The following is a 27,047-nucleotide window of genomic DNA, read 5'->3' on the forward strand; positions in this document are numbered from 1 at the left end:
AAGGTAGATAGAGATGCAGGACTACAAGAGAAAACTGGTTAGTTTTCTTTTGTTGTTCAGCAAAGTCTTAAGATACATTTCTGTTAAATATAACAATACTGTCTAATATAACAACTGAAATGCTAAAGTTCAAACACTAATTACAGACTGAAGGAGATTACATTCAGCAAACAGAAAACATTCAAATGAGATGACAAGTCATTTTGCTGCTAATGACTCGCAATTAGTCTGGAATCGGGATGTAACTGACTACATTTACATTATTCAGAACAAACAGTGTTCTAAACAGATACAAATGCAATACGAATAGAAGGCATGCTATAGCATCTGGTTGGGACTAGGGGTGTGCAACAAGGGACAAAACAAAAGGGACATGGAACAAAAAATGACTCATTTTAGATAAGAAGCTCAAATAATAAAGAAAGACTAACTAAATGTTGATTAACATGAGTGTGAGTTGCCATGCAATGCATTTACAAGGCCAATTCATTTAGCTTTAGTAGCTGCCTGGTCAGAGTCACGGTGGAATTAAGATGCTAGGTACAAACAAAAATAACTGGAAGAGCGGCATTGAAAAAAAAAAATACTCCGGTGCACATCTCTATCTGAACTTTCCAGTAGAATCACTGTTTGAAAAAACTGACTGGGCTTAAATAGACTGGACTGGAGAACACTGCTGTGGTATAAACGGAATAACACACTACAGACTCCATGTTCTTGTATGAAAATCGCTTCTATGTAAATTGTCCAGTGTTGTCTATTTGATATATTACATGTGCACTCGCCAAATCAAATTGCTCATATGTGTAATATAAAATTGATTCTTATTCTCATAACATACTTGATGTCTTAAGTCTTTCACATAACATTTCAAACAGAGCAGTGAAAAAATTTATTGTAGCAGCTATCACATAAATCGCAGCCAAAGAAAACAGAACAAATAAATGCACTCCACACAGACCAGGTCAGGACATAACTCCTACGGAGTTGATGGAGCAAATATCTGATGAGGCATGGGACAGTGCTCTCAAGCTGAGCCTGTGTAATTCAGCGGAAGCTTATGCATGCCACTAGAGTTGGTGAGAGGCAGCACGGCTGAGGGTTCGAATCCATTTTGAGCAGAGTTCAGGCGCTGGCGTGTTTGCATGCTCTGTTGCTCAAGAGATAGAGCTTCTTGTTTATGAACGAGAGCCTCAAGCATCCGAGCTTCATGTAGCTGCAGAGCCTGCAAAGAGTCCCTGGTAAACAGAGGAGAGAGAGAAAAGATGATTGATTTCTAAATTAAATCTAGGTTTTCTAAGAAGTTTAAGGATGCAACCTTTTATTTTTAGATGCCTAAAAATTCAAAACACTTTTTTTGTTACATATATGCCGATCTGACTATTTTTTCTTGCCTTTTTACAACCCTAGTTTCAGAAAAGTTGGGACACCGTTTAAAACATAAATAAATAAAAACAGAATGTGAAGATTTGCAAATCATGGAAACCCTATATTTCATTGAAAATAGTACAAAGACAAAATATCAAATATTGAAACAGAAATTTTATTGTTTTTTTTTTTAAACATATGCTCATTTTGAATTTGATGTCAGCAACACATTTCATAAAAGTTGGAACGGGGCAGGGCGGCACGGTGGCATAGTGGTTAGCGCTGTCGCCTCACAGCAAGAAGGTCCGGGTTCGAGCCCCGTGGCTGGCGAGGGCCTTTCTGTGTGGAGTTTGCATGTTCTCCCCGTGTCCGCGTGGGTTTCCTCTGGGTGCTCCGGTTTCCCCCACAGTCCAAAGACACGCAGGTTAGGTTAACTGGTGACTCTAAATTGACCGTAGGTGTGAATGTGAGTGTGAATGGTTGTCTGTGTCTATGTGTCAGCCCTGTGATGACCTGGCGACTTGTCCAGGGTGTACCCTGCCTTTTGCCCGTAGTCAGCTGGGATAGGCTCCAGCTTGTCTGCGACCCTGTAGAACAGGATAAAGCAGCTAGAGATAATGAGATGAGATGAGATGAGATGAGATGGAACGGGGCAACAAAAGACTGAAAAAGTTTTGTAATGCAAAAAACAACCAATTTTGTTAACTGGCAACAGGTCAGTAACATGATTAGGTATTAAAAAAAAGAGCATCCCAGAGAAGCCGAGTCTCTCAGAAGTAAAGACAGGGAGGGGTTCACTGCTCTGTGAAAGGCTGCTTGGGCAAACAGTGCAACAATTTAAGAATAATTTTCCTCAGTGTAAAACTGCAAAGAATTTGGGGATCACATCATCTATGGTACATTAGGTCATTAAAAGATTCAGAGAATCTAGAGAAATCTCTGTATGCAAGAGACAAGGCTGAAAACTGACACTGGATGCCTGGGATCTTCAGGCCCTCAGGAGACACTGCATTAAAAGCAGACACGTGTCTGTAGTGGAAATCACTGTATGGGCTCAGGAACACTCCAGAAAACCATCGTCTGTGAAAACAGTTCATTACTGCATCCACAAATGCAAGTTAAAACCAGATATAAACAATATCCAGAAACACCACCACCTTCTCTGGGCCCAAGCTCTTTTACGATGGACTGAGGCGAAGTGGAAAACCGTCTGGAGGTCTGAAGAATCAAAAGCAGAAATTATTTTTAGAAGTCATGGACACCACATCCTCAAGGCTAAAGAGATGAGGCACCATTCGTCTTATCAGTGCACAGTTCAAAAGCCAGCATCTGTGATGGTATGAGGGGGCATTAATGCACATGACATGGGTAGCTTGTACATCTGGGAAGGCATCATTAATGCTGAATGATGTATACATGTTTCTGAGCAATATACTGCCATTCAGACAAAATCTTTTTCAGGGAAGGCCTTCCTTCTTTCAGCAAGACAATGCCAAACTGTTTTCTGCGCATATTAAAACTGCATGGCTCCATAGTAAGAGAGTCTGGGGGCTAAACTGGCCTGCCTGCAGTCCAGAACTGTCTCTCATTTAAAACATTTGGCATATTATGAAGCGCAAAATATGACAAAGGAAAACTGTTGAGCAACTGAAATTGTATATCTGGCAAGAATGGGACAACATTTCTATTTCAAAACTACAGCAATTGCATCTCCTCAGTTCCCAAACATTTACAGAGTGTTGTTAAATGTAGATGTGATGCAACACAGTGGTAAACATGCCCCGTCCCAATTTTTTTGAAACGTGTTGCTGACATCAAATTCAAAATGAGCATATATCTTTCAGAAAACAATACAATGTCTCGGTTTCAACATTTGATATGTTGTCTTTGTATTATTTTCAATGAAATATAGGGTTTCCATGATTTGCAAATCATCGCATTCTGTTTTTATTTACAGTTTACACAGCGTCCCAACTTTCTTGGAATTGAGGTTGTATAAAGAAATTACTGTTTCATGTACAGTAGCTTTATGTATTTGCCTATTAGGCATCTGTGGCATATTTGGCATACCTCTTTGAACCAAATATTCAACAACCAACCATCAGTGAAATCAGACTCACGGAAAAACAGAATGCATAGTAGATAGGAGAGGACATCAACTCACTGAGCCTGTGCCAGCTTCTGTTTCAGAGCCAAAATAGAAGAAGAAAGCTGTTTGGTCTCCTCCACCAGGCCGTACTGCACCTGGGAAGAGTGCATTAGAGTGAATCAGAGCACAGCAAACATTAGACAAATGGATGGAAAAAGAGACCGCCTTTCCACACTGACGTGAGCGTTTACCTCGTCTCTACATAGATCCATGCCAGGCCTCCTGGTCCTGTACTCCAGTCGAGTGTGCACCAGTTTTAGTGGCGCCATCTTAGCTTGCCTGTCCCTCTCCAGTCTAAGGATGTCTTCTTTCAGCTCATTAATCTCATCCTGAGTCTGTCAGACAACACAAATTGAACCAAACCTGCTTTAATTAAATTTACAAATAAGACAAGGATGAGATGGACACTGATAAAGATAGTTTACAGTTTTTATCTGCCACTGTAACTCCTGGTGAGCCTGCTCCAGCTGATGAATACGCTTCCGGAAGGTGAATCGTGTAGCTATGCGCTGAAACTCTAATTCATTTTGCACCTTGGAAAAGCAGATATGGGGTTTGAACAAATAATTTCTAGCTCTTTGTTTTTTTCATACTGTTAAGAAATTAGAAATTGGCTGACAGATTTTATACCTATAAAATCAGTATAGGTATAAGGTACTCAGTATCAAACGTATAGGGAACTACATACAACACATCAACCTGTACATCCCAGCTACATGCCTGTGATATAGTGATACTGATATTCTCTCTCAGATGCAGAGAAGCCTGCATTTCCTCCTTGGCTTGGGTTATATTGTGGTGGCTGAACTGCACCCACTGCTGAGGGGTTGTGGAACTGCAACCATAAATTTCAAAGAAACAAGCAGGGTCATGCTAGTTACTAGATGAAACAAGATTCTATACCAGTAGGTTCATTACATACATTCATTCAAATGATCCACTCTAAATAGCCTAAATAAAATAAGCAAATGAAGAAAAACAAAAATCACAAAAACTTGCCCTTGAAGTACTTGTTCTTCCATAAGAATGAACCGCAAGCTAATTAATCACCCTTATTCAATCGTTCAGCAGCTACCATTTTGACTTTCTCTGGAGTACAAATAATGCTTAGACATGTCACCCTGGAGGAACTCTGGTGGGATTGGGCTTCAGGGATATCTCAGATGACGTCACAGAGAGCGACAGGCAAGACAGGTCAACATCCAAAGCCTCCATCTTGTGCTGGAGGTCAAGAGTCAGTTGATGACGGGCTTCCTGCAGCAAACTGAACACACCATTAAGGACTTTTAGGGACTGTACATTTCTGTGTGTGTGTACACATCTCTTTTATGATTTCATTTTGTCCTGTTTATCTTTATATTTCTCCATTTCTCACCAAAGTTGTTTAAAGGCTTGATCGATATATTCCTGCAGGACTTGCTGTGCCTTATTGATCACCTCCACCTCCTTCTTTAGCTCTGCTTCCACTGGGTCACTAACCAGCTCATTTCCCCGTCGACCTTCCCTCAAGGTCAAACACTCATTAGTGACCTCCAGGGGCAAGACTGTGGCTGCAAGAGCACGCTCTGCCGCTTCTTTTGCCTATACGTTCAGACATTGGACAAATTTATAGAAAACATTTAAGCAGGTCAAGTCATTTTGAATAACAACCTATAGTGCATCATGGTGACCAAACTTATGGTGTTATTATATTGTGATTCACTTATATTATCTTGTTATTCACATGATTCACTTAAATGAATGGAAATATAAATGATGCAGTCATTGTTAACAGTGAGACTTCCTTGGCAATAGCATGACTGGTGTTTCTCACATGTTTTTTCGTAAATGTAATCAGTCCAGGCATGAACATTAATAACTGAAGCTTCCATCCATCCATTATCTGTAGCCGCTTATCCTGTGCAGGGTCACGGGCAAGCTGGAGCCTCTCCCAGCTGACTGTGGGTGAGAGGCAGGGTACACCCTGGACAAGTCACCAGATCATCGCATGGTTGACACACAGAGACAACCAACCATTCATACTCACATTCACACCTATGGTCAATTTAGAGCCACCAATTAACCTAACCTGCATGCCTTTGGACTGTAGGGGAACCGGAGCACCCAGAGGAAACCCATGCAGACACGGGGAGAACATGCAAACCCCACACAGAAAGGCCCCCATCAACCACTGGGCTCAAACCCAGAACCTTCTTGCTGTGAGGTGACCGTGCTAACCACTACACCACCGTGCCGCCCTAACTGAAGCTTTACTGTTTTAATTTTACACAATAACTAATGCAGTTATGGACATTGCCATATTTATTTTATGGAGGCAGCCATGGCCTGAAAGTTAGAGAAGCAGCCTTGGGCCCAAAGGGTCACTGGTTCGATTCCCTGAACCGGCAGGAAACATGTGAGGGGAGATGAGTGAATAAACAGCACTTTCCCTTCCTTCTGTATCATCGCTGAAATGCCCTTAAACAAGGCACCTAACCCCCAACTGCTTCCTGGGTGCTGTAGCATAGCGGCCCGCTGCTCTGGGTATGTGTGCACTCATTGCTCATGTGTGTGTTCACTGCTTCGGGTGGTTTAAATGCAGAGGAGGAATTTCACCATGCTTGAGTGTACATGTGACAAATAAAAAGGTTTCTTCTTCTAATTTTACAGTATAATTAAGAGAAGATAAAATAAGATAAGACAACCCTGTCCTGCATACCATTTCCCTTAGGCAACATAAATATCTATTGGGCCCTGACACAGAAATATGCACGCACTGGCCTCTGGTTCGTACGTCTACGGTTCCGCCCTATCGGTCTGGGATTTTTTTCTGTGCAAATGAATGAAAGTCATTGGTTACTAGAACACTCGGACTGAATTATTAAAAAAAAAATGCCAGGCTCTTGTGCTGCGTGGGTTGTAAAAACTGTTGAATGGCATCAACCCATGGTACTGGAATAACCTTTCACAGGTAAAACTTCATACAACCCCGATTCCAAAAAAGTTGGGACAAAGTACAAATTGTAAATAAAAACGGAATGCAATGATGTGGAAGTTTCAAAATTCCGTATTTTATTCAGAACAGAACATAGATGACATATCAAATGCTTAAACTGAGAAAATGTATCATTTAAAGAGAAAAATTAGGTGATTTTAAATTTCATGACAACAACACATCTCAAAAAACTTGGGACAAGGCCATGTTTACCACTGTGAGACATCCCCTTTTCTCTTTACAACAGTCTGTAAACGTCTGGAGACTGAGGAGACAAGTTGCTCAAGTTTAGGGATAGGAATGTTAACCCATTCTTGTCTAATGTAGGATTCTATTTGCTCAACTGTCTTAGGTCTTTTTTGTCGTATCTTCCGTTTTATAATGCGCCAAATGTTTTCTACGGGTGAAAGATCTGGACTGCAGGCTGGCCAGTTCAGTACCCGGACCCTTCTTCTACGCAGCCATGATGCTGTAATTGATGCAGTATGTGGTTTGGTATTGTCATGTTGGAAAATGCAAGGTCTTCCCTGAAAGAGACGTCGTCTGGATGGGAGCATATGTTGCTCTAGAACCTGGATATACCTTTCAGCATTGATGGTGTCTTTCCAGATGTTTAAGCTGCCCATGCCACACGCACTAATGCAACCCCATACCATCAGAGATGCAGGCTTCTGAACTGAGCGCTGACAACAACTTGGGTTGTCCTTCTCCTCTTTAGTCCGAATGATACAGCGTCCCTGATTTCCATAAAGAACTTCAAATTTTGATTCGTCTGACCACAGAACAGTTTTCCACTTTGCCACAGTCCATTTTAAATGAGCCTTGGCCCAGAGAAGACGTCTGCGCTTCTGGATCATGTTTAGATACAGCTTCTTCTTTGAACTATAGAGTTTTAGCTGGCAACAGCGGATGGCACGGTGAATTGTGTTCACAGATAATGTTCTCTGGAAATATTCCTGAGCCCATTTTGTGATTTCCAATACAGAAGCATGCCTGTATGTGATGCAGTGCCGTCTAAGGGCCCGAAGATCACGGGCACCCAGTATGGTTTTCCGGCCTTGACCCTTACGCACAGAGATTCTTCCAGATTCTCTGAATCTTTTGATGATATTATGCACTGTAGATGATGATATGTTCAAACTCTTTGCAATTTTACACTGTCAAACTCATTTCTGATATTGCTCCACTATTTGTTGGCGCAGAATTAGGGGGATTGGTGATCCTCTTCCCATCTTTACTTCTGAGAGCCGCTGCCACTCCAAGATGCTCTTTTTATACCCAGTCATGTTAATGACCTATTGCCAATTGACCTAATGAGTTGCAATTTGGTCCTCCAGCTGTTCCTTTTTTGTACCTTTAACTTTTCCAGCCTCTTATTGCCCCTGTCCCAACTTTTTTGAGATGTGTTGCCGTCATGAAATTTCAAATGAGCCAATATTTGGCATGAAATTTCAAAATGTCTCACTTTCGACATTTGATATGTTGTCTATGTTCTATTGTGAATACAATATCAGTTTTTGAGATTTGTAAATTATTGCATTCCGTTTTTATTTACAATTTGTACTTTGTCCCAACTTTTTTGGAATCAGGGTTGTAATTTTTTTTTGGTATTTAGGAATTAGAACATTATTTTGAGTGCTATTGTAACTAGGCTATGGTTGTAAGAAGTCAGAGTGATTTAATGTTATGCTCATAACAGTTGCTGTTCAATACGACCAACACTATTATCCTACCAAGTTAATGGTGACATTAGAATGGTGAAGCTATCAAAAAGTTACTCATTATAGCCACTTTCTCATTATGAAAGTCGACCTACAAGTAAATGTAATGTAACGTCCATCAAATTGTTAGGACTAGGACTGTTTTGGCCTCTAGAGGCCGCTGTTATTTCCTTTTCATGTCGTGTTTATTTTGGCCTCTAGAGGCCGCCACTGTTCCTGTGTCTTGTGTTTGTGTTAATTGCCTAATTATCTTCACCTGTGTCCTTAATTAGTTTGTCTATTTATACCCCTGAGTTCAGTCCTCTTGTCACGGAGTCTTTGTGCTGTTATGTTTATCTCCAGTTTCCTTTGTACTGTGTTTTTTGATCTTCTTAGCTTTTGTATTTTTGCACTTTGCTTTTCTTTTGGATTATACTCTTTGGTTTTTTTTTGTCTTTTGTTTTGCCCTGTATATAGTGTATATAGTTTAAATAAACCTTTTGATTCTTTTTCTACTTCCGCCTCACGCCTCTGCATTTGAGTCATCCCCCTGGTGGCCTAGTGGGGGTTTGCTGGATTATCACACCAACGAACCAGGTTCGAATCCCAGCAAAACCCTAACAGAAAGACTCCGTCATGACCGACTCAGCAGAGGCTGCTTCAACTGTCTACCCGGCCAACCTTCAGGGAATTATGGCAGCTTTGACACGCTTCGGAGCAACCATGGACGCTCATGGACGTACGCTCACCAGCCAACGTGAGGCCCTCGCTCGCCATGAGGAACTGCTTCAGCAAATTGGGAAAACCCTGGCACAGCTGACATCTCTGCCTGCATCTCCTGCTCCTGATCCAGTTCCTGCTCCTGATCCAGCTCCCACTCCTGCTCCAGTGCCTCCTGCAATGCTGCCTTCTTCACCTCGCGAACCCAGCCTTCCTGCACCACAGAGGTATGACGGCAAGCACAGTGAGTGCCGAGAGTTCCTTACCCAGTGTCAACTCACCTTTGAGCTTCAGCCTACCACCTACACTACGGATCGCCGCAAGATTGCCTTTGTGATCACCTTATTAGCTGGTAAGGCGCGAGCCTGGGCTACTGCTATCTGGCAAAGACAGGGACCTGAGTGCTTTGATTTCCAGCTGTTTTCTGAAGAGATGCTTCGGGTCTTCGATCAGGCAGACATCAGTACCGACGCAGCCCGAAAGCTCATGTCCATCCGGCAAGGAGGAAGCGTCGCAGATTACGCCATCTCGTTCCGAACACTCGCAGCAGTAAGTGGATGGAACGAGACTGCCCTGGTGTCAGCCTTCCACCATGGTCTGTCTGACCCCATCAAGGACGGTCTGGCCTCTATTGGATGCCCAAGTGACCTCGAAACCCTCATCTCACATGCTATTCGTCTGGACAACAGGATGAGAGAACGCCACCAAGCCTTGAGCCCCCCCAGCCTCCCTACCTCTACCTGGAGACCGTCTACCTCCTTCAGTGACTGTCCAGAACCCATGCAAGTGGGTCGTACTCGCCTCTCCGCATCTGAGAGGGAGCGCAGAAGGAGGGACAAGTGCTGCATCTACTGTGGCAAACCTGGTCACTTCCGAGCATCATGTCCCGAACTCTTGGGAAAAGGACCGCCCCGTCCAGCCGAGGGAGGGTTGTGACGGGGCCTACCCTCTCTCCCGGACTCCCTGGCCAAGGAATCTACATCCCGGTCTCCATCTCCTGGGGTGAGTCTGTCCACTCTTGTCAAGCTTTGATAGACTCAGGGGCGGCTGGGAACTTTATGGATATTCACTTCGCCCAAAGCATCAATATTCCGACTGCACCTCTTGAAGTCCCACTGTCTGTGTCTGCCCTCGATGGCCAAGCGTTAGGTGATGGAAGAGTCACCCAAGTTACTTCTCCAGTTTTCCTCCAGTCTCAAGGTCACAAGGAAGAAATATCCCTGCACCTGATTCCTTCACCTGAGTTCCCAGTTATTCTAGGCCTTCCTTGGCTTACTCGCCACAACCCTCGCATAGACTGGGTAACAAGCCAGGTTGTGGAATGGGGCCCTGCATGCCATGCCTCTTGTCTGCTCTCTAGCTCTCCTGTGTCTCCTGCCGAGCCCCCTGATCTCACCGAGTTATCTCAAGTTCCCACAGAGTACTGGGATCTCAAGGAGGTATTCAGCAAGAGCAGGGCCGCCGTTCTTCCTCCGCACCGGGCCTACGACTGTGCCATCGACTTGCTCCCTGGGACTACCCCTCCTCGTGGCAGACTGTTTTCACTCTCTCAGCCAGAACGCAAGGCCATGGAGGAATACCTCAAAGATGCCCTGGTCTCTGGGTTTATTCGACCCTCCACTTCACCTGCTGGAGCCGGCTTCTTCTTTGTCGGCAAGAAGGATGGGGGGCTCCGACCATGTATTGATTACAGGGGCCTGAATAAGATCACTGTGCGCAACCGATATCCCCTTCCGCTGATGTCCACAGCTTTCGACCTGCTCCAAGGCGCCACCGTCTTCACCAAGTTGGACCTACGGAACGCATACCACCTCATCCGTATCCGACAGGGAGACGAGTGGAAGACTGCCTTTAACACCCCGTCTGGGCACTACGAATACCAGGTGATGCCCTTCGGACTCACCAACGCACCAGCTGTTTTTCAGGCCCTAATCAACGACGTCTTAAGGGACATGATTAACCTATACGTTTTTGTCTACCTCGATGACATCCTTATCTTTTCCAAGACCGTGCAGGAGCACCGCCACCATGTCCGCCAGGTTCTCCAGAGGCTGCTACAGAACAATCTGTTCGCCAAGGCCCAGAAATGCGAATTTCATGTTCCCGAGGTCTCCTTTCTGGGATTTATTGTACGGACAGGCCAACTCCAAATGGACCCTGCCAAGACCCTGGCCGTCCGGGATTGGCCTACTCCCAAGTCCGTTAAGGAGGTTCAGCGGTTCTTAGGATTCGCTAACTTCTACCGCAAGTTCATCAGGAACTTCAGTTCTGTGGCAGCACCCATGTCAGACCTCACCAAAGGGACAGGTGGATCTTATGGCTGGTCTCCTCAGGCAGAAAAGGCGTTCAAAGACCTCAAGGACCGCTTCTGCACGGCACCCATTCTGGTTCTCCCGGACACCTCCCAACCATTCATCGTGGAGGTGGACGCCTCGGACAGTGGTGTCGGCGCGGTGCTCTCTCAACGTTCGGAAGGAAAGCTGCACCCCTGCGCTTACTTCTCCCACCGCCTGAGTCCTGCTGAGTCCCGGTACGATGTGGGGGATCGAGAACTGCTAGCGGTCAAACTGGCCCTTGAGGAGTGGAGGCACTGGCTGGAGGGAGCACAACATCCATTCCTGGTTTGGACTGACCACAAGAACCTGGAGTACCTCCAGCAAGCCAAGAGACTGAACCCTCGACAGGCTAGGTGGGCCCTGTTTTTCAGTCGATTTGACTTCACCCTCTCATACCGCCCCGGCTCCAAGAACACCAAACCTGACGCACTGTCCAGACTGTTCTCTGCCACTAACAGGGAGAATGAAGTCGGGCCTATTATCCCTGTGTCCCGGATTGTGGCCCCTGTCCGCTGGGGTATTGAGGAGGCTGTCCGACGAGCCCAACGCCAGGACCCCGGTCCTGGGACGGGGCCACCAGGCCTCTTGTACGTCCCACATCAAGCCCGGGCCAAGGTTCTCCAGTGGGGTCACTCTTCCCCTCTCACCGCCCACCCGGGAGCTCGGAGGACCCTGGACTTCCTGAAAAGACGCTTCTGGTGGCCTAACATGGAGCAGGAAGTAAGGTCATTTGTCCTGTCCTGTGAGGTTTGCACCAGAACCAAGAACCCACGACAGCGTCCCCAGGGTCTCCTGCATCCTCTGACCATTCCCCGGCGTCCCTGGTCCCACGTGGCAGTCGACTTTATCACGGGTCTCCCTGAGTCACAAGGTAACACGGTCATTTTGGTCTTAGTTGACAGATTCTCCAAGGCCTGCCGCTTCATACCACTGTGCAAACTCCCCTCTGCTCTTGAAACTGCGAAACTTTTGTTTAATCATGTCTTCCGAGTCTTTGGTCTTCCACAGGACATCGTCTCAGACCGAGGGCCCCAGTTCTCCTCCCGAGTGTGGCACGGGTTCTGCAAGGTCATCGGAGCCACTGCCAGCCTCTCCTCTGGGTTTCACCCACAGTCCAATGGTCAGACGGAGAGGCTCAACCAGGACCTGGAAACCACCCTGCGAGGCCTGGCTATGGATAACCCGACATCGTGGAGCACCTGGCTGCCATGGGCGGAGTACGCCCACAACACCCTGCAGTCATCGGCCACCAAGCTGTCGCCATTCCAGTGCCAATTCGGGTTCCAGCCACCTCTGTTCCCGGACCAGGAGGAGGACGCGGGGGTGCCCTCGGTCAACCAATATGTGAGACGGTGTCGCAAGACCTGGAGCAAGGTCAGGAAGACCCTCATACAGACCTCCAGAACCAACCAGACTCAGGCCAACCGCCACAGAAGACCTGCACACACTTTCCGCCCTGGGCAGCGGGTTTGGCTGTCCACTAAGGACATTCCGCTGCGGGTAGAGAACCGCAAGCTTGCTCCTCGCTACATTGGCCCCTTCAAGGTGGTGCGCAGGGTGAACCCTGTCTCCTACCGGCTCCAGTTGCCCCGGACTCTGAGGATCAACCCCACTTTCCATGTTTCCCTGTTACGGCCCGTACTGACATCTACGTATGCCCCTGCCCCTAGGAACCCCCCACCCCCCCGCATCTTCCAGGGGCAGACTGTGTTCACTGTGAATCGCCTGCTTGACTCCCGCCGGGTCCGCGGCGGGTTGCAATATCTGGTGGACTGGGAGGGCTATGGTCCTGAGGAGCGCTGCTGGGTTCCTGCTCGGGATGTCCTTGATAAAGAACTATGTCGGGACTTCCATTCGGCCCATCCGGATCGCCCTGGGAACGTCAGGAGACGCTCCTAGAGGGGGGGGTCCTGTTAGGACTAGGACTGTTTTGGCCTCTAGAGGCCGCTGTTATTTCCTTTTCATGTCGTGTTTATTTTGGCCTCTAGAGGCCGCCACTGTTCCTGTGTCTTGTGTTTGTGTTAATTGCCTAATTATCTTCACCTGTGTCCTTAATTAGTTTGTCTATTTATACCCCTGAGTTCAGTCCTCTTGTCACGGAGTCTTTGTGCTGTTATGTTTATCTCCAGTTTCCTTTGTACTGTGTTTTTTGATCTTCTTAGCTTTTGTATTTTTGCACTTTGCTTTTCTTTTGGATTATACTCTTTGGTTTTTTTTTGTCTTTTGTTTTGCCCTGTATATAGTGTATATAGTTTAAATAAACCTTTTGATTCTTTTTCTACTTCCGCCTCACGCCTCTGCATTTGAGTCATCCCCCTGGTGGCCTAGTGGGGGTTTGCTGGATTATCACACCAACGAACCAGGTTCGAATCCCAGCAAAACCCTAACACAAATAGAATTTAGCAGGTAATGTAGTGTGTATGTTTATACGCATGTCTGTGCCCGGAGACCCCCACCTTTCTTTAATGATCATGTCAATGAACTATCCAACAATAACCTGCAAAATATGATATAATGCAACACTTGGGGGAAGGGCTTCTTTTCAGGAAGAAGAACTGCTGTGGTGCATGATGTACGTGAAAGGCAACTTATCTATCATTGTTACAAACATAATGGAAACAAACGTAAAAACAAAGTATGCTTGTGCATAAATGTCTCTGGAATCATGTGACAAATTTTAATGAAAAATTGTTCTTGAATTATAAGAAAGCATTTGTAATTGTTGTCCTGGGGCAACAGTATGCAATTATGGTCAATTGTTATGGACAATTAAAGAAGTTGTGGCAGAAAACATCTTCAGGTGTAAAAGATTTACTCAGGCTTAATTTTTCTCAGCAAGAAGTTATATTCAATAACCATTCTCTCTTCTTCTCCGTGCTCTCACGGAAGGCGGTCGCATTTCTCTGCCTCTCCCTTCCCTTATCTTCCCTGCTTCTGCTGTCTTGTCTATCTATTGTCTATACTTTTGAGAGACTCTCTCCGCACTGCTCTCCAAACTAAAAATCACGAAATTGACACAATTTTCTCGACGAGAAGCCTGGGTTCAGGGGAACCAGCCTGTCCTGCTGGAACGTTCGCAGCTGGCTACATGATGGACGCGTGGGAGAGGTGGCAGGTCGTGTGCCTGGCAGTTCTTTCTGTGGAGGACATTGAAGACATCTACCTATTTGGAACCATGATTACAGGACTTTTACTGATTGGATTAGGCATTGCCCTGGTTTATCGAGGAATCAGAAACGGTGACAGCTGTCCAAAGCCCCATAAAGCTGCCCGACATGATTGAAGTGGTGGGCAGAGCTGTCGGCACTCAGACTGTGGCTATTTAGAACTTGAACCGCAACATGGATAACATCATGGAGAAGCTTTTGGCTTTGCAAAGGAAAATGGATCAATTCAGAGACCAGAATGGACAAACAGAGTAGTCGTGTAAAAGAATGCGTCTACTCGCCCCAAGGCCAAACAATTCCAATCTTATCTGCTTTCGGCTCCCTCAGCCAGCACTGGCCTTGGCCAAGGCCGTTGCTGGGACAACAACTCCCTCTGAAGATCACTGCAGTGAGACTCTCTCGTATTCCTTCCCCCACTTTCCGCGGTCGCCGCTTTTACCCCCAGTGTGACAAGTGGGTGCGTGACCAGCACCGTCATGGCTGCAGGAACGGACGGCTGCTTGCTTGCGCTGGGTTACCTCCCCCTCCCCAAGTCCCGAGTTTTCATGTTGTAAAGTGTACTTGTGTTATTTTGTGCTTATGTGCTGAGGTGTTTTTTTTTTTAATGTTCCCACACTGTACTCCTCACAGGAGCATAGTGTGGGGGTTGCTTTTTTTTCTCCTCCCCTCTCCTCATGTTAATCTGTATTTTTTTTTCTTTTCATACCTGTCTTCCTGTCCTTTCTACTCCCCCTCTCTCAATTGTATGTATGTGTAAGGACGGGTTGATGGTCAATTTTGCTGGTACTTGTGACTAGTGACAATAAAGTGTTCATTCATTCATTCACAAGGGATGAACACAGGCACTTTTTATGGAAAGAAAAGTCTATGGCTGTTAGGGAAACTCCGGGAGAGTGTGAGGGCAGTGAGCTTGAGGGAAATGACTCAGAGGAAGAATGGGCACCTAATAAAAGGTTTGAATCATCGTCAGTAGTTTGGTTATGTAGCCCTTTTATAGTCACAGCCATGTTAGTTGACAGATTTCACGACATACAGGCTATATAATGACATTATATTGTGTATTATGTGGTATAATAGTCAATCATAATGTAAATATGTCGTGAGTTATAAGTCAAATGCTCTGCATTTTTGGTCCAACATAATCTCGTCTGTATAATTTTTCATTCAAACATGTGTTACACCTTATCTTTTAAGGAGCTGAATCATCTGATGATGACAGCACGGAAACTGGAGAGTAAACATCCTGTACAGAGAAAACAAATTGACTGATTCTCAAACAAACAATCAAAATGAATAGTTGTTGGAAAGAACAACAGTGTTTTTAAAAGATTAATTAACAAAGCTGTTTAAGATTTTTGAGTTCTGACCTGGTGTTTCAGTAAACATCTACTTTTAAGTTTCAGTTTAACACAGACTTTTTTTTTTTTGAACAACCACAAAACACACTGGAGAACGTTTCTGAAATAGAAACATTGGTTAAAAAAAAATCTGTTAAAAGATTCTGACTGCAAAGTTGAATTCTGGGCAAAATGTTGTATGTCTATTGCTGTTGAAGTTTCGAGACGTTTCACTGCTGCACACACCGTGTATCAACGTGTTGCGAAGATAAAATGTGTCCCGCATTTTACGATTCCGGAGATTGCCGGAGCAAGTATAATCACATGACCACCGTGGGGCATGTTTGACCTACTTTTAACCAAAACAAATTGGCATGGGCAAACATAGCAGACTCCGCACTCTCACCAGGTAAAATCCAGCAGGAATGAAAAGGAAAGCTTGCCTAGTGAGTGCAATTGCAAGACAGAGCACGGTTAGATGACGTATCATTTTTCTGAACAGATAACTAATTCTAGCTAGCTCTTAGCCTTAGAATGCATGGGCTCAACTCCATGGTAGCGAGTATGGAGTTACACGCCTAATGTTTTGACCTTACAGAGAAAAAAAAAAAAACGAAAACACAAAAGCAGTAGCAGAGAAAAGATATATTTGTGTTTTGTTTCACGGATCTATTCACGAATGTCAACCACAAATTACATCCCTGCGACTCAAAACTCTCCAAGGTCGATGCAGAGTCACGATGTTTTCTGCGCGTCGCCATCTTGCTGTGACGCAGTTCCAGAGTTATGATAAATAGTTAGAGCTCCTCACGTCCAGCCGTTTCCTGTTTCTGTAGGGCTGTACTGTTTACCTCAAGAGGGAGAAAAATGGTCCCAAAACAGAGAAAAGCAACCTTCAGCACATCAAAATGATCACATCTCTTCCACATGATCTTGTTCTTGCGAGACAGAGGAAAATGCCATGCACAATAAAAAATTTGAAAATTTCAGATGACTTTGCAGTCAGCACCTTTAAGCTTTTATTAAGGTTGTATTTCAGTATTTTTGTGTAAGATTTTACACTGCAAAAAATAAAAATCTTAGGAAGTTTATTTGTCTATTTTCAAGTCAAAACATCTAGCCACCCTTATTATAAGACATAGTTGCCCAACAAGCAAAACCTCATTTAGCTAGAAAGGCTAGTTTTTAGACAGTCCATCTTGAAAATCTTGTATAGACAAAATGTCTTGAAAAAGTCTTATTTGGAGCACCTTTGAAAATAAAACAAGTTTTTTTAAAAAAACAAGGAAGTACATTTTGGACATTTGTCAAATGCGGTTCATCTTGTTTCAAGAAAAAAAAAACAAAGTATGCTTGTTTTGGGAATAAATGAACTTTACTGAAATCTTTGAATCTTTCATTACAATTCATACATTTCAAAACATATACTCTAGACCAGACAAGTGCCTTCAAAAAGGCTATGAGTGCGTGGAGGGCGTTTTAGTGAGGTCTTTTTGGAATGCTGTGAGTTAAGTTCAGTGTTTTTGTTTGTTTGTTTGTTTGTTTGTTTGTTTTTGTGCCTGATCTTGTAAACCCCTCGTACACATGAATAGTCAGTGCCCCCAAAATGCACTGTTGCTTTGGCGTTGTGTAAGCACTGTAAGTCAAAATGCGTAGACTTTTTTTTTTGGTGCCTGAAGTCCTGGGGAAGTGGAATCTTAAGAGATGTTTTAATGCTTGAATGTTGAAATGGGAAAAAAATAAACTTGTTGCAATGCTACACGTGTCGTCAACTTGATTCAAGATAGTCTCTGGTCTCATATCTAGAGTATTTTACTAATTACAGGTCACAAAAGGAGAATCTTTTAAGCTAGCAATGCTTAGTTGTAGAATTTAACAATCCTAATATTAGTATATTTATCTTAAATTCAGTTTTTACTGCTAAGACTTTGTCATGAATTTAAGTGAAACACCCTTAAAATGAAATAAATAAAAATGACTTGAATGGCTAAATGTAAGAAGTACGATCTTGTTATAACTATTTTGATTATTTTGAGTTAATCAGATCTCGCATAATAAGTTCCCCAATCTTATTTTGGAATTATTTCATCGAAAAACAGGTTAGATTTTTCATCTTACTTTAAGAAATCTTACCAAGTCAAATTTGACTAGTTCCATTGGCAGATTTTTTTCACCTGATTCAAGCAAATATGCTTTGTTTTAATCTTTTATTTCTTATTTTTGAAAGGCCATTTTTTGCAGTGTATTGCAATAAACCATTATTTATGTAATTTAATTTCATTACTATTTCATGAAAATTTGTGATTTTATACCATAACGTTTTCTCAGAGAGTGAGAGAGAGAGAGAGAGAGAGAGAGGGTGTTAGCGTGCAGGGATGTCCTAGATAAGATAGATTTTATTGAAACACTTAAGCTAATGAAAAAACCTGAAAACATAATGAAGAGGTTTGGTAAGAAAATAAAGATATAAACATACAATGCTAATAAAATAAAAATAGAAACCCTTTTGAAAACTGTAAATTGCTGACTTAACAATGAGCAGCATACTAACACTACTCACTAGTGTGAGAGCATCCATTTCTTTATCCAGTTCCTCTGCACAGGCCTCCAGGCTCTTCTTCCAAAGTGTGATGTCACCAATTCTGTCATTAAGTTGACGATTACTGTCATATTCACCCCACAATGTCTGAGAGACACAGAAACAAATCATGAACCTTCACTATGAAACAGTCTATGATTGTTAAATTTTTATCCCACTCCCATTTAAAATAGACTACCTTATTGGTGGTCTCATTGCACAGAGCCCTACCCTCCAGTCGTATCTCGTGTGATAGGTGTCTTCTTTGCTCGGCAGTGACTGAGAGCTCATTATTACTGTTCATCCAGTCAGACACAGTGCAGCGGAGGCCTGGCTTAATGCCCAGGGTGGCCATGTCTACTGACACAATCAAAATCAAAATCTCATTGAGTAACTGATAATAAAAATTTGGCTCATGGATGATCTAGAGTGCGTCATTTAATCTGAATGCTTTTGGACAATCTCAACTAGTTTATTTGTTTTCATTTTATATATGGAATAATTTTGGACTGTATTGAAGCAAATTATACATGCACTACTGTGCAGAAGTCTTAGGCACCCTAATTTTTACACAGTGGTGCTTGAAGGTTTGTGAACCCTTTAGAATTTTCTATATTTCTGAATAAATATGACCTAAAACATCATCAGATTTTCACACAAGTCCTAAAAGTAGATAAAGAGAACCCAGTTAAACAAATGAGACAAAAATATTATACTTGGTCATTTATTGAGGAAAATGATCCAATATTACATATCTGTGAGTGGCAAAAGTATGTGAACCTTTGCTTTCAGTATCTGGTGTGACCCCCTTGTGCAGCAATAACTGCAACTAAATGTTTCCGGTAACTGTTGATCAGTCCTGCACACCAGCTTGGAGGAATTTTAGCCCATTCCTCCATACAGAACAGCTTCAACTCTGGGATGTTGGTGGGTTTCCTCACATGACCTGCTCGCTTCAGGTCCTTCCACAACATTTCGATTGGATTAAGGTCAGGACTTTGACTTGGCCATTCCAAAACATTAACTTTATTCTTCTTTAACCATTCTTTGGTAGAACGACTTGTATGCTTAGGGTCATTTTCTTGCCGCATGACCCACCTTCTCTTGAGATTCAGTTCATGGACAGATGTCCTGACATTTTCCTTTAGAATTTGCTGGTATAATTCAGAATTCATTGTTCCATCAATGATGGCAAGCCGTCTTGGCCCAGATGCAGCAAAACAGGCCCAAACCATGATACTACCACCACCATGTTTCACAGATGGGATAAGGTTCTTATGTTGGAATGCAGTGTTTTCCTTTCTTCAAATATAACGCTTCTCATTTAAACCAAAAAGTTCTATTTAGGTCTCATCCGTCCACAAAACATTTTTCCAATAGCCTTCTGGCTTGTCCACGTGATCTTTAGCAAACTGCAGACAAGCAGCAATGTTCTTTTTGGAGAGCAGTGGCTTTCTCCTTGCAACCCTGCCATGCACACCATTGTTGTTCAGTGTTCTCCTGATGGTGGACTCGTGAACATTAAAATTAGCCAATGTGAGAGAGGCCTTCAGTTGCTTAGAAGTTACCCTGGGGTCCTTTGTGACCTCGCCAACCATCACATGCCTTGCTCTTGGAGTGATCTTTGTTGGTCGACCACTCCTGGGGAGGGTAACGATGGTCTTGAATTTCCTTCATTTGTACACAATCTGTCTGACTGTGGATTGGTGGAGTCCAAACTCTTTAGAGATGGTTTTGTAACCTTTTCCAGCCTGATGAGCATCAACAACACTTTTTCTGAGGTCCTCAGAAATCTCCTTTGTTCGTGCCATGATATACTTCTACAAACATATGTTGTGAAAATCAAACTTTACATACATCACTGTACATACAGTGGTGCTTGAAAGTTTGTGAACCCTTTAGAATTTTCTATATTTCTGCATCAATATGACCTAAAACATCAGATTTTCACACAAGTCCTATGAAGTAGATCAAGAGAACCCAGTTAAACAAATGAGACAAAAATATTATACTTGGTCATTTATTTATTGAGGAAAATGATCCAATATTACATATCTGTGAGTGGCAAAAGTATGTGAACCTCTAGAATTAGCAGTTAATTTGAAGGTGAAATTAGAGTCAGGTGTTTTCAAATTGATGGGATGACAACCAGGCATGAGTGGGCACCCTGTTTTATTTAAAGAACAGGGATCTATCAAAGTCTGAACTTCACAACACATGTTTGTGGAAGTGTATCATGGCATGAACAAAGTAGATTTCTGAGAACCTCAGAAAAAGCGTCATTGATGCTCATCAGGCTGGAAAAGGTTACAAAACCATCTCTAAAGAGTTTTGGACTCCACCAATCCACAGTCAGACAGATTGTGTACAAATGGAGGAAATTCAAGACCATTGTTACCCTCCCCAGGAGTGGTTGACCAACAAAGATCACTCCAAGAGCAAGGCATGTAATAGTTGGTGAGGTCACAAAGGACCCCAGGGTAACTTCTAAGCAACTGAAGGCCTCTCTCACATTGGCTAATGTTAATGTTCATGAGTCCACCATCAGGAGAACACTGAACAACAATGGTGTGCATGGCAGGGTTGCAAGGAGAAAGCCACTAAGCACACAAGTCGTTCTACCAAAGAATGGTTAAAGAAGAATAAAGTTAATGTTTTGGAATGGCCAAGTCAAAGTCCTGACCTTAATCCAATCAAAATGTTGTGGAAGGACCTGAAGCTAGCAGTTCATGTGAGGAAACCCACCAACATCCCAGAGTTGAAGCTGTTCTGTATGGAGGAATGGGCTAAAATTCCTCCAAGCCGGTGTGCAGGACTAATCAACAGTTACCGCAAATGTTTAGTTGTAGTTATTGCTACACAATGGGGTCACACCAGATACTGAAAGCAAAGGTTCACATACTTTTGCCACTCACAGATATGTAATATTGGATCATTTTCCTCAATAAATAAATGACCAAGTATAATATTTTTGTCTCATTTGTTTAACTGGGTTCTCTTTATCTACTTTTAGGACTTGTGTGAAAATCTGATGTTGTTTTAGGTCATATTTATGCAGAAATATAGAAAATTCTAAAAAGTTCACAAACTTTCAAGCACCACTGTAGGGTAAAGAGATTTATTTCTAGGAGCAGAAATAAAAGGTAACAAACTGTACTTTCCCTTTTACCATCAAGTATAAATGTCTTTTGTACCTTTAATGTGTCTCTGGGTGTAGCTTTAATTCGGTTTTAAGAGTACAGCTAGAGAGACTAGAGATCCTTTATGTCCAGTTTTGTTGATTAAATTGTATTTAAAGGTGAAAATAAGTAGCACTCAGTCGACAAAGACAAGGATTAGTTTGCTATCTTCAGAGAATCTATCAAAACACTATCCAGATACTTTGTTTAGTGTAAACAGTAAATAGTGTTTTCAGGATCGTTGCATTTGTACTTACCAGAATTTTCTCGAAATCACACACGCGCCTTGCTCTGGGGTTTTAACACTAAGGACACACTGAGACACATCTGTCTCTAGGTAACAAAGGGACGCGCGTGCAACTTAATACTCACGGTGCCATGGCAACGTGGCACAGTTTGAGGTTACAGCTCCAGACTGAATGGTGTTTCATAGGAATGCCAGTGATGTTTACACACAATCATGGATTATTTATAAAAATTTGCTCGCTGCATACGATATCGGTTGAAGTAGATCACTGAGTGATTAAATAACTCTGTCATGCCTTCACTGCTGCTACACAACCTGAGTTATTGTACACATGACTTCTTTTCTGGGACATTTTAATTACACAGTTTAGCAAACTAATTTAAGCTTATTAAAGGGGTACCAAATATAATATATACAGTTGCTGATGTCACAAAGTAACGTATTCTTAAGTATTCTATCAAATTTATGTGCTAGAAAACAACAAAATATCTTGGTAATTGTAAATATAATAGTCGGTACGCTAAACAGCACAAGAGTCGCCATTTTTAAAAGACTGATGTCAGCGCTACCCACTGCACTAGGAGAGAAGCGTGTAATCATGGCGTCGGGCGCATCAAGTGAAAGCGACAGCTCTGTCGAATCATACAAAGAGATCCCGCAAAAGACACGTCTGGAGGATCGTTATGCTTTCCATCGGTCCTGTTATTACACCCGAAAGCAACACACTGTGGCATTGTGTAGCCGACCACTTACAATTCATCCTACTTTCCGATTCACACGTGCTATTCCCAACCTCAATGAGCCAACACAACTGGGCACATACATACGTCATGAGTGTTACGCAGAGAAAATGAACGTGCATTCTGATTGGATAAAATTAATATCATGGTGGGCTGTTCAAACTGCGGAAATAGTTTGCTCGAGCTACTTTCAAAACACTATAACTTTCCAACCTTAGAACAAAAAACTTTTGTAAGTCTTGAATAAGGTTCGTTAATGTGTGTTTTATTGTTATATTTACTCTATATATTGCCCTCTGTTCCCCTTTAAGTTGTGCAATATTATTTAAAGGTCTTCAGAGTTTAGTATACAAGTATTTCATTATCATCGTGTGTGTGTGCTGCTTTCTTGACTGACAATAAAAGATTACATTTTGTGCTGGAAAACTAGTTTGGAAATCTAAAATGTTTTGGACTGACTCGGTAATGTAGAAGTCATAAAGTAAACCTGTATAACAAAGTATGTACAAAAAAAAAAAGGTGCACAATATACATATACAGTGAGGCAAAAAAGTATTTAGCCACCAATTGTGCAAGTTCTCCCACTTAAAAAGATGAGAGAGGCCTGTAATTTTCATCATAGGTACACTTCAACTATGAGAGACAGAATGGGGGGAAAGAATCCAGGAAATCACATTGTAGGATTTTTAATGAGTTAATTAGTAAATTCCTCAGTAAAATAAGTATTTGGTCACCTACAAACAAGCAAGATTTCTGGCTCTCACAGACCTGTAACAACTTCTTTAAGAGGCTCCTCTGTCCTCCACTCGTTACCTGTATTAATGGCACCTGTTTGAACTCGTTATCAGTATAAAAGACACCTGTCCACAACCTCAAACAGTCACACTCCAAACTCCACTATGGCCAAGACCAAAGAGCTGTCAAAGGACACCAGAAACAAAATTGTAGACCTGCACCAGGCTGGGAAGACTGAATCTGCAATAGGTAAGCAGCTTGGTGTGAAGAAATCAACTGTGGGAGCAATTATTAGAAAATGGAAGACATACAAGACCACTGATAATTTCCCTCGATCTGGGGCTCCACGCAAGATCTCACCCTGTGGGGTCAAAATGACCACAAGAATGGTGAGCAAAAATCCCAGAACCACACAGGGGGACCTAGTGAATGACGTGCAGAGAGCTGGGACCAAAGTAACAAAGGCTACCATCAGTAACACACTACGCCGCCAGGGACTCAAATCCTGCAGTGCCAGACGTGTCCCCCTGCTTAAGCCAGTACATGTCCAGGCCCGTCTGAAGTTTGCTAGAGAGCATTTGGATGATCCAGAAGAGGATTGGGAGAATGCCATATGGTCAGATGAAACCAAAATAGAACTTTTTGGTAAAAACTCAACTTGTCGTGTTTGGAGGAGAAAGAATGCTGAGTTGCATCCAAAGAACACCATACCTACTGTGAAGCATGGGGGTGGAAACATCATGCTTTGGGGCTGTTTTTCTGCAAAGGGACCAGGATGACTGATCCGTGTAAAGGAAAGAATGAATGGGGCCATGTATCGTGAGATTTTGAGTGAAAACCTCCTTCCATCAGCAAGGGCATTGAAGATGAAACGTGGCTGGGTCTTTCAGCATGACAATGATCCCAAACACACCACCCGGGCAATGAAGGAGTGGCTTCGTAAGAAGCATTTCAAGGTCCTGGAGTGGCCTAGCCAGTCTCCAGATCTCAACCCCATAGAAAATCTTTGGAGGGAGTTGAAAGTCCGTGTTGCCCAGCGACAGCCCCAAAACATCACTGCTCTAGAGGAGATCTGCATGGAGGAATGGGCCAAAATACCAGCAATAGTGTGTGAAAACCTTGTGAAGACTTACAGAAAACATTTGACCTCTGTCATTGCCAACAAAGGGTATATAACAAAGTATTGAGATGAACTTTTGTTATTGACCAAATACTTATTTTCCACCATAATTTGCAAATAAATTCTTTAAAAATCAGACAGACAATGTGATTTTCTGGATTTTTTTTCTCATTTTGTCTCTCATAGTTGAGGTATACCTCATCTCATCTCATTATCTCTAGCCGCTTTATCCTTCTACAGGGTCGCAGGCAAGCTAGAGCCTATCCCAGCTGACTACGGGTGAAAGGCGGGGTACACCCTGGACAAGTCGCCAGGTCATCACAGGGCTGACACATAGACACAGACAACCATTCACACTCACACCTACGGTCAATTTAGAGTCACCAGTTAACCTAACCTGCATGTCTTTGGACTGTGGGGGAAACCGGAGCACCCGGAGGAAACCCACGCGGACACGGGGAGAACATGCAAACTCCGCACAGAAAGGCCCTCGCCGGCCCCGGGGCTCGAACCCCGGACCTTCTTGCTGTGAGGCGACAGCGCTAACCACTACACCACCGTGCCGCCCTGAGGTATACCTATGATGAAAATTACAGGCCTCTCTCATTTTTTTAAGTGGGAGAACTTGCACAATTGGTGACTGACTAAATACTTTTTTGCCCCACTGTATGTTTGGTTCCTGGGTCTGAAATGTACCGGAATGTTGTGTTTGTAGAAGATCCTCCTGAGTTTCTCAGATAGACCAGAAATGTAGGGAATGACAATGTTCTTGCAAGGATCTTGAGGATCTTCTACAAACACAACATTCTGGTACATTTCAGACCCAGTAACACCCTGAAGCAGAAACCGGTCCACCCTAAGGACAGAATAGCCAGACACAAACAGGACAAAAGTAGTGTATGCAATTCAGTGCAGTGAGGAACGCACAGACTCGTATGTTGGAGAAACAAAACAACCACTTCACAGGCGCATGGCTCAACACAGGAGAGCCAGTTCTTCAGGCCAGGACTCTGCTGTCTATCTTCATCTTAACAACAAAGGACACTCATTTCAGGATTGCAACGTACGCATTTTAGCCAGAGAGGATCGTTGGTATGAGTGAGGAGTTAAAGAAGCCATTTTTGTCAACCTGGAACGGCCATCACTGAACAGAGGTGGGGGTCTAAGAGCTCATTTATCAGCACAATACAGTCCTTGGCAGACTTCCCAGACAACTGAATGCACACCAAAACCCAGCTGTTTTCAGTAACTCACAGGAGGACAGAGAGAACCAACAATCCATTGATCACCCCAACGACTCTCTAGGCCGTTCACACCCAGCCTTCAGTGACCCACACCAACAGGATGACTCAGCAACACCTTAGGATTGCTTTTCATCCATGAGAGGATAAATACCTGATACTCCCTATTAGGCTACATCCACACGACAACGGCAACGAGATGTTATTTAAAAATATATCGCGTCCAAATGGGCAACAATCAGTAAAATATCAGGTCCATATGGCAACGCAATGCTTGCTGAAAACGATGCAATACACATGCCACACCTCTAGGGGCGCTGGAAGACGGTCCCTTCGGAGACACGACAACAATAGAAGAAGTAAGGACGCATGCGCATAAACTATTATGCGCGAGACTTCATATTAGCCACAAAGTCAGGAAAATCTGTTCGTAAAATTACATTATAATGACCAAATACAATGAAAAGTATTTTTCCAGTCTCACCTGTGAAAGGTAATCCCATGTGATCTCGTTTGGACGGCAAACCTGTTGGTACAGTTAAACGCAGCTAATCTTTATTCTCCGCTTTGACCTTTCCAATATGGCGGCGAGGATGACCTATGATTCTACGCGGAAGGCGGCGTCTTTAATGGTCCGGAATAAATTGAATACTACACATTGATGGAATAATTTGTTGTTTCTCACCTGTGAAAGGTAATCCCATGTGATCTCGTTTGGACGGTAAACCTGTTGGTACAGTTAAACGCAGCTAATCTTTATTCTCCGCTTTGACCTATCCAATATGGCGGCGAGGATGACGTATGATTCTACGCGGAAGGCGGCGTCTTTAATGGTCTGGACTAAATTGAATGCTACATTGATGGATTAATTTGCTCCTCTACGCCCTTTTTGAGGAATGTATTGTCGGACTTAAACCATCATCTGAAGAGGTGAGATCGCTCCTTTTTTTCCCTATTTTTGCTGGCGGGATTGACTCTGCCCTACGGGCTATTCTCTCTCTCTCTCTCTCTCTCTCACACTTTGCACCATTACACAATAAATATTCACAGTGAAAATATTTTGTAAGCGTGTTTCATGAACCAAGTTATAGGATTTGTTGACAACTCACATCGCAATGAGATCATTGGCACTACTGGTGTTAAGAATCAGACCATTTCATAAATGAATATTTTGCTGTAGAGCTGCAGTGTTTGTACAATTGCATGTTTTTGCTTCACTATTACTGTCACTATTCTGCTTCTTGCATTACTACTGTGAACTAACACTGAACATAATAATAATAATAATAATATCCAAGCTCGTGTTTCACTCTCACTAGTACTCTGTAAGGCTTTTTCCTGGTGATATTCGTTACACTTCTACCCTGCGTGAAGCACTCACAGTCATGTGGTTGTGACGTCATCGTAAACAAATCCGTTCTACTCATCCAGACGACTTCACAACGGCAACGTTGCC

At 43.2% G+C, this 27,047-nt stretch overlaps 1 protein-coding gene across 1 annotated transcript; it reads right to left on the reverse strand.

Moving 5' to 3' along the window:
• Positions 1 to 1,027: 1,027 nt before the first annotated feature.
• tekt2 (tektin 2 (testicular)) lies at positions 1,028 to 18,684 on the reverse strand. Its single transcript, XM_060904086.1, has 9 exons — positions 18,529 to 18,684; positions 18,312 to 18,437; positions 4,893 to 5,098; positions 4,638 to 4,781; positions 4,238 to 4,352; positions 3,943 to 4,050; positions 3,709 to 3,852; positions 3,533 to 3,612; positions 1,028 to 1,238 (listed from the first exon to the last, which is right to left on the reverse strand). The coding sequence occupies exons 1-9, from the start codon at positions 18,682 to 18,684 to the stop codon at positions 1,028 to 1,030; spliced, it is 1,290 nt and encodes a 429-aa protein (XP_060760069.1).
• Positions 18,685 to 27,047: the final 8,363 nt, after the last annotated feature.

This window comes from Neoarius graeffei, chromosome 22, assembly GCF_027579695.1.
Source record: "Neoarius graeffei isolate fNeoGra1 chromosome 22, fNeoGra1.pri, whole genome shotgun sequence".
Lineage (NCBI taxonomy): Eukaryota > Metazoa > Chordata > Actinopteri > Siluriformes > Ariidae > Neoarius > Neoarius graeffei.

Coding starts and splice junctions, on each gene's coding strand:
- tekt2 (XM_060904086.1), bottom strand. CDS start 18,684: ATGGCCACCCTGGGCATTAAGCCAGGCCTCCGCTGCACTGTGTCTGAC. Junction 3,853..3,942: donor TACAGTGGCAGATAAAAACT/GTAAACTATCTT, acceptor GTTGTCTGACAG/ACTCAGGATGAGATTAATGA. Junction 3,613..3,708: donor TGGATCTATGTAGAGACGAG/GTAAACGCTCAC, acceptor CACTCTTCCCAG/GTGCAGTACGGCCTGGTGGA.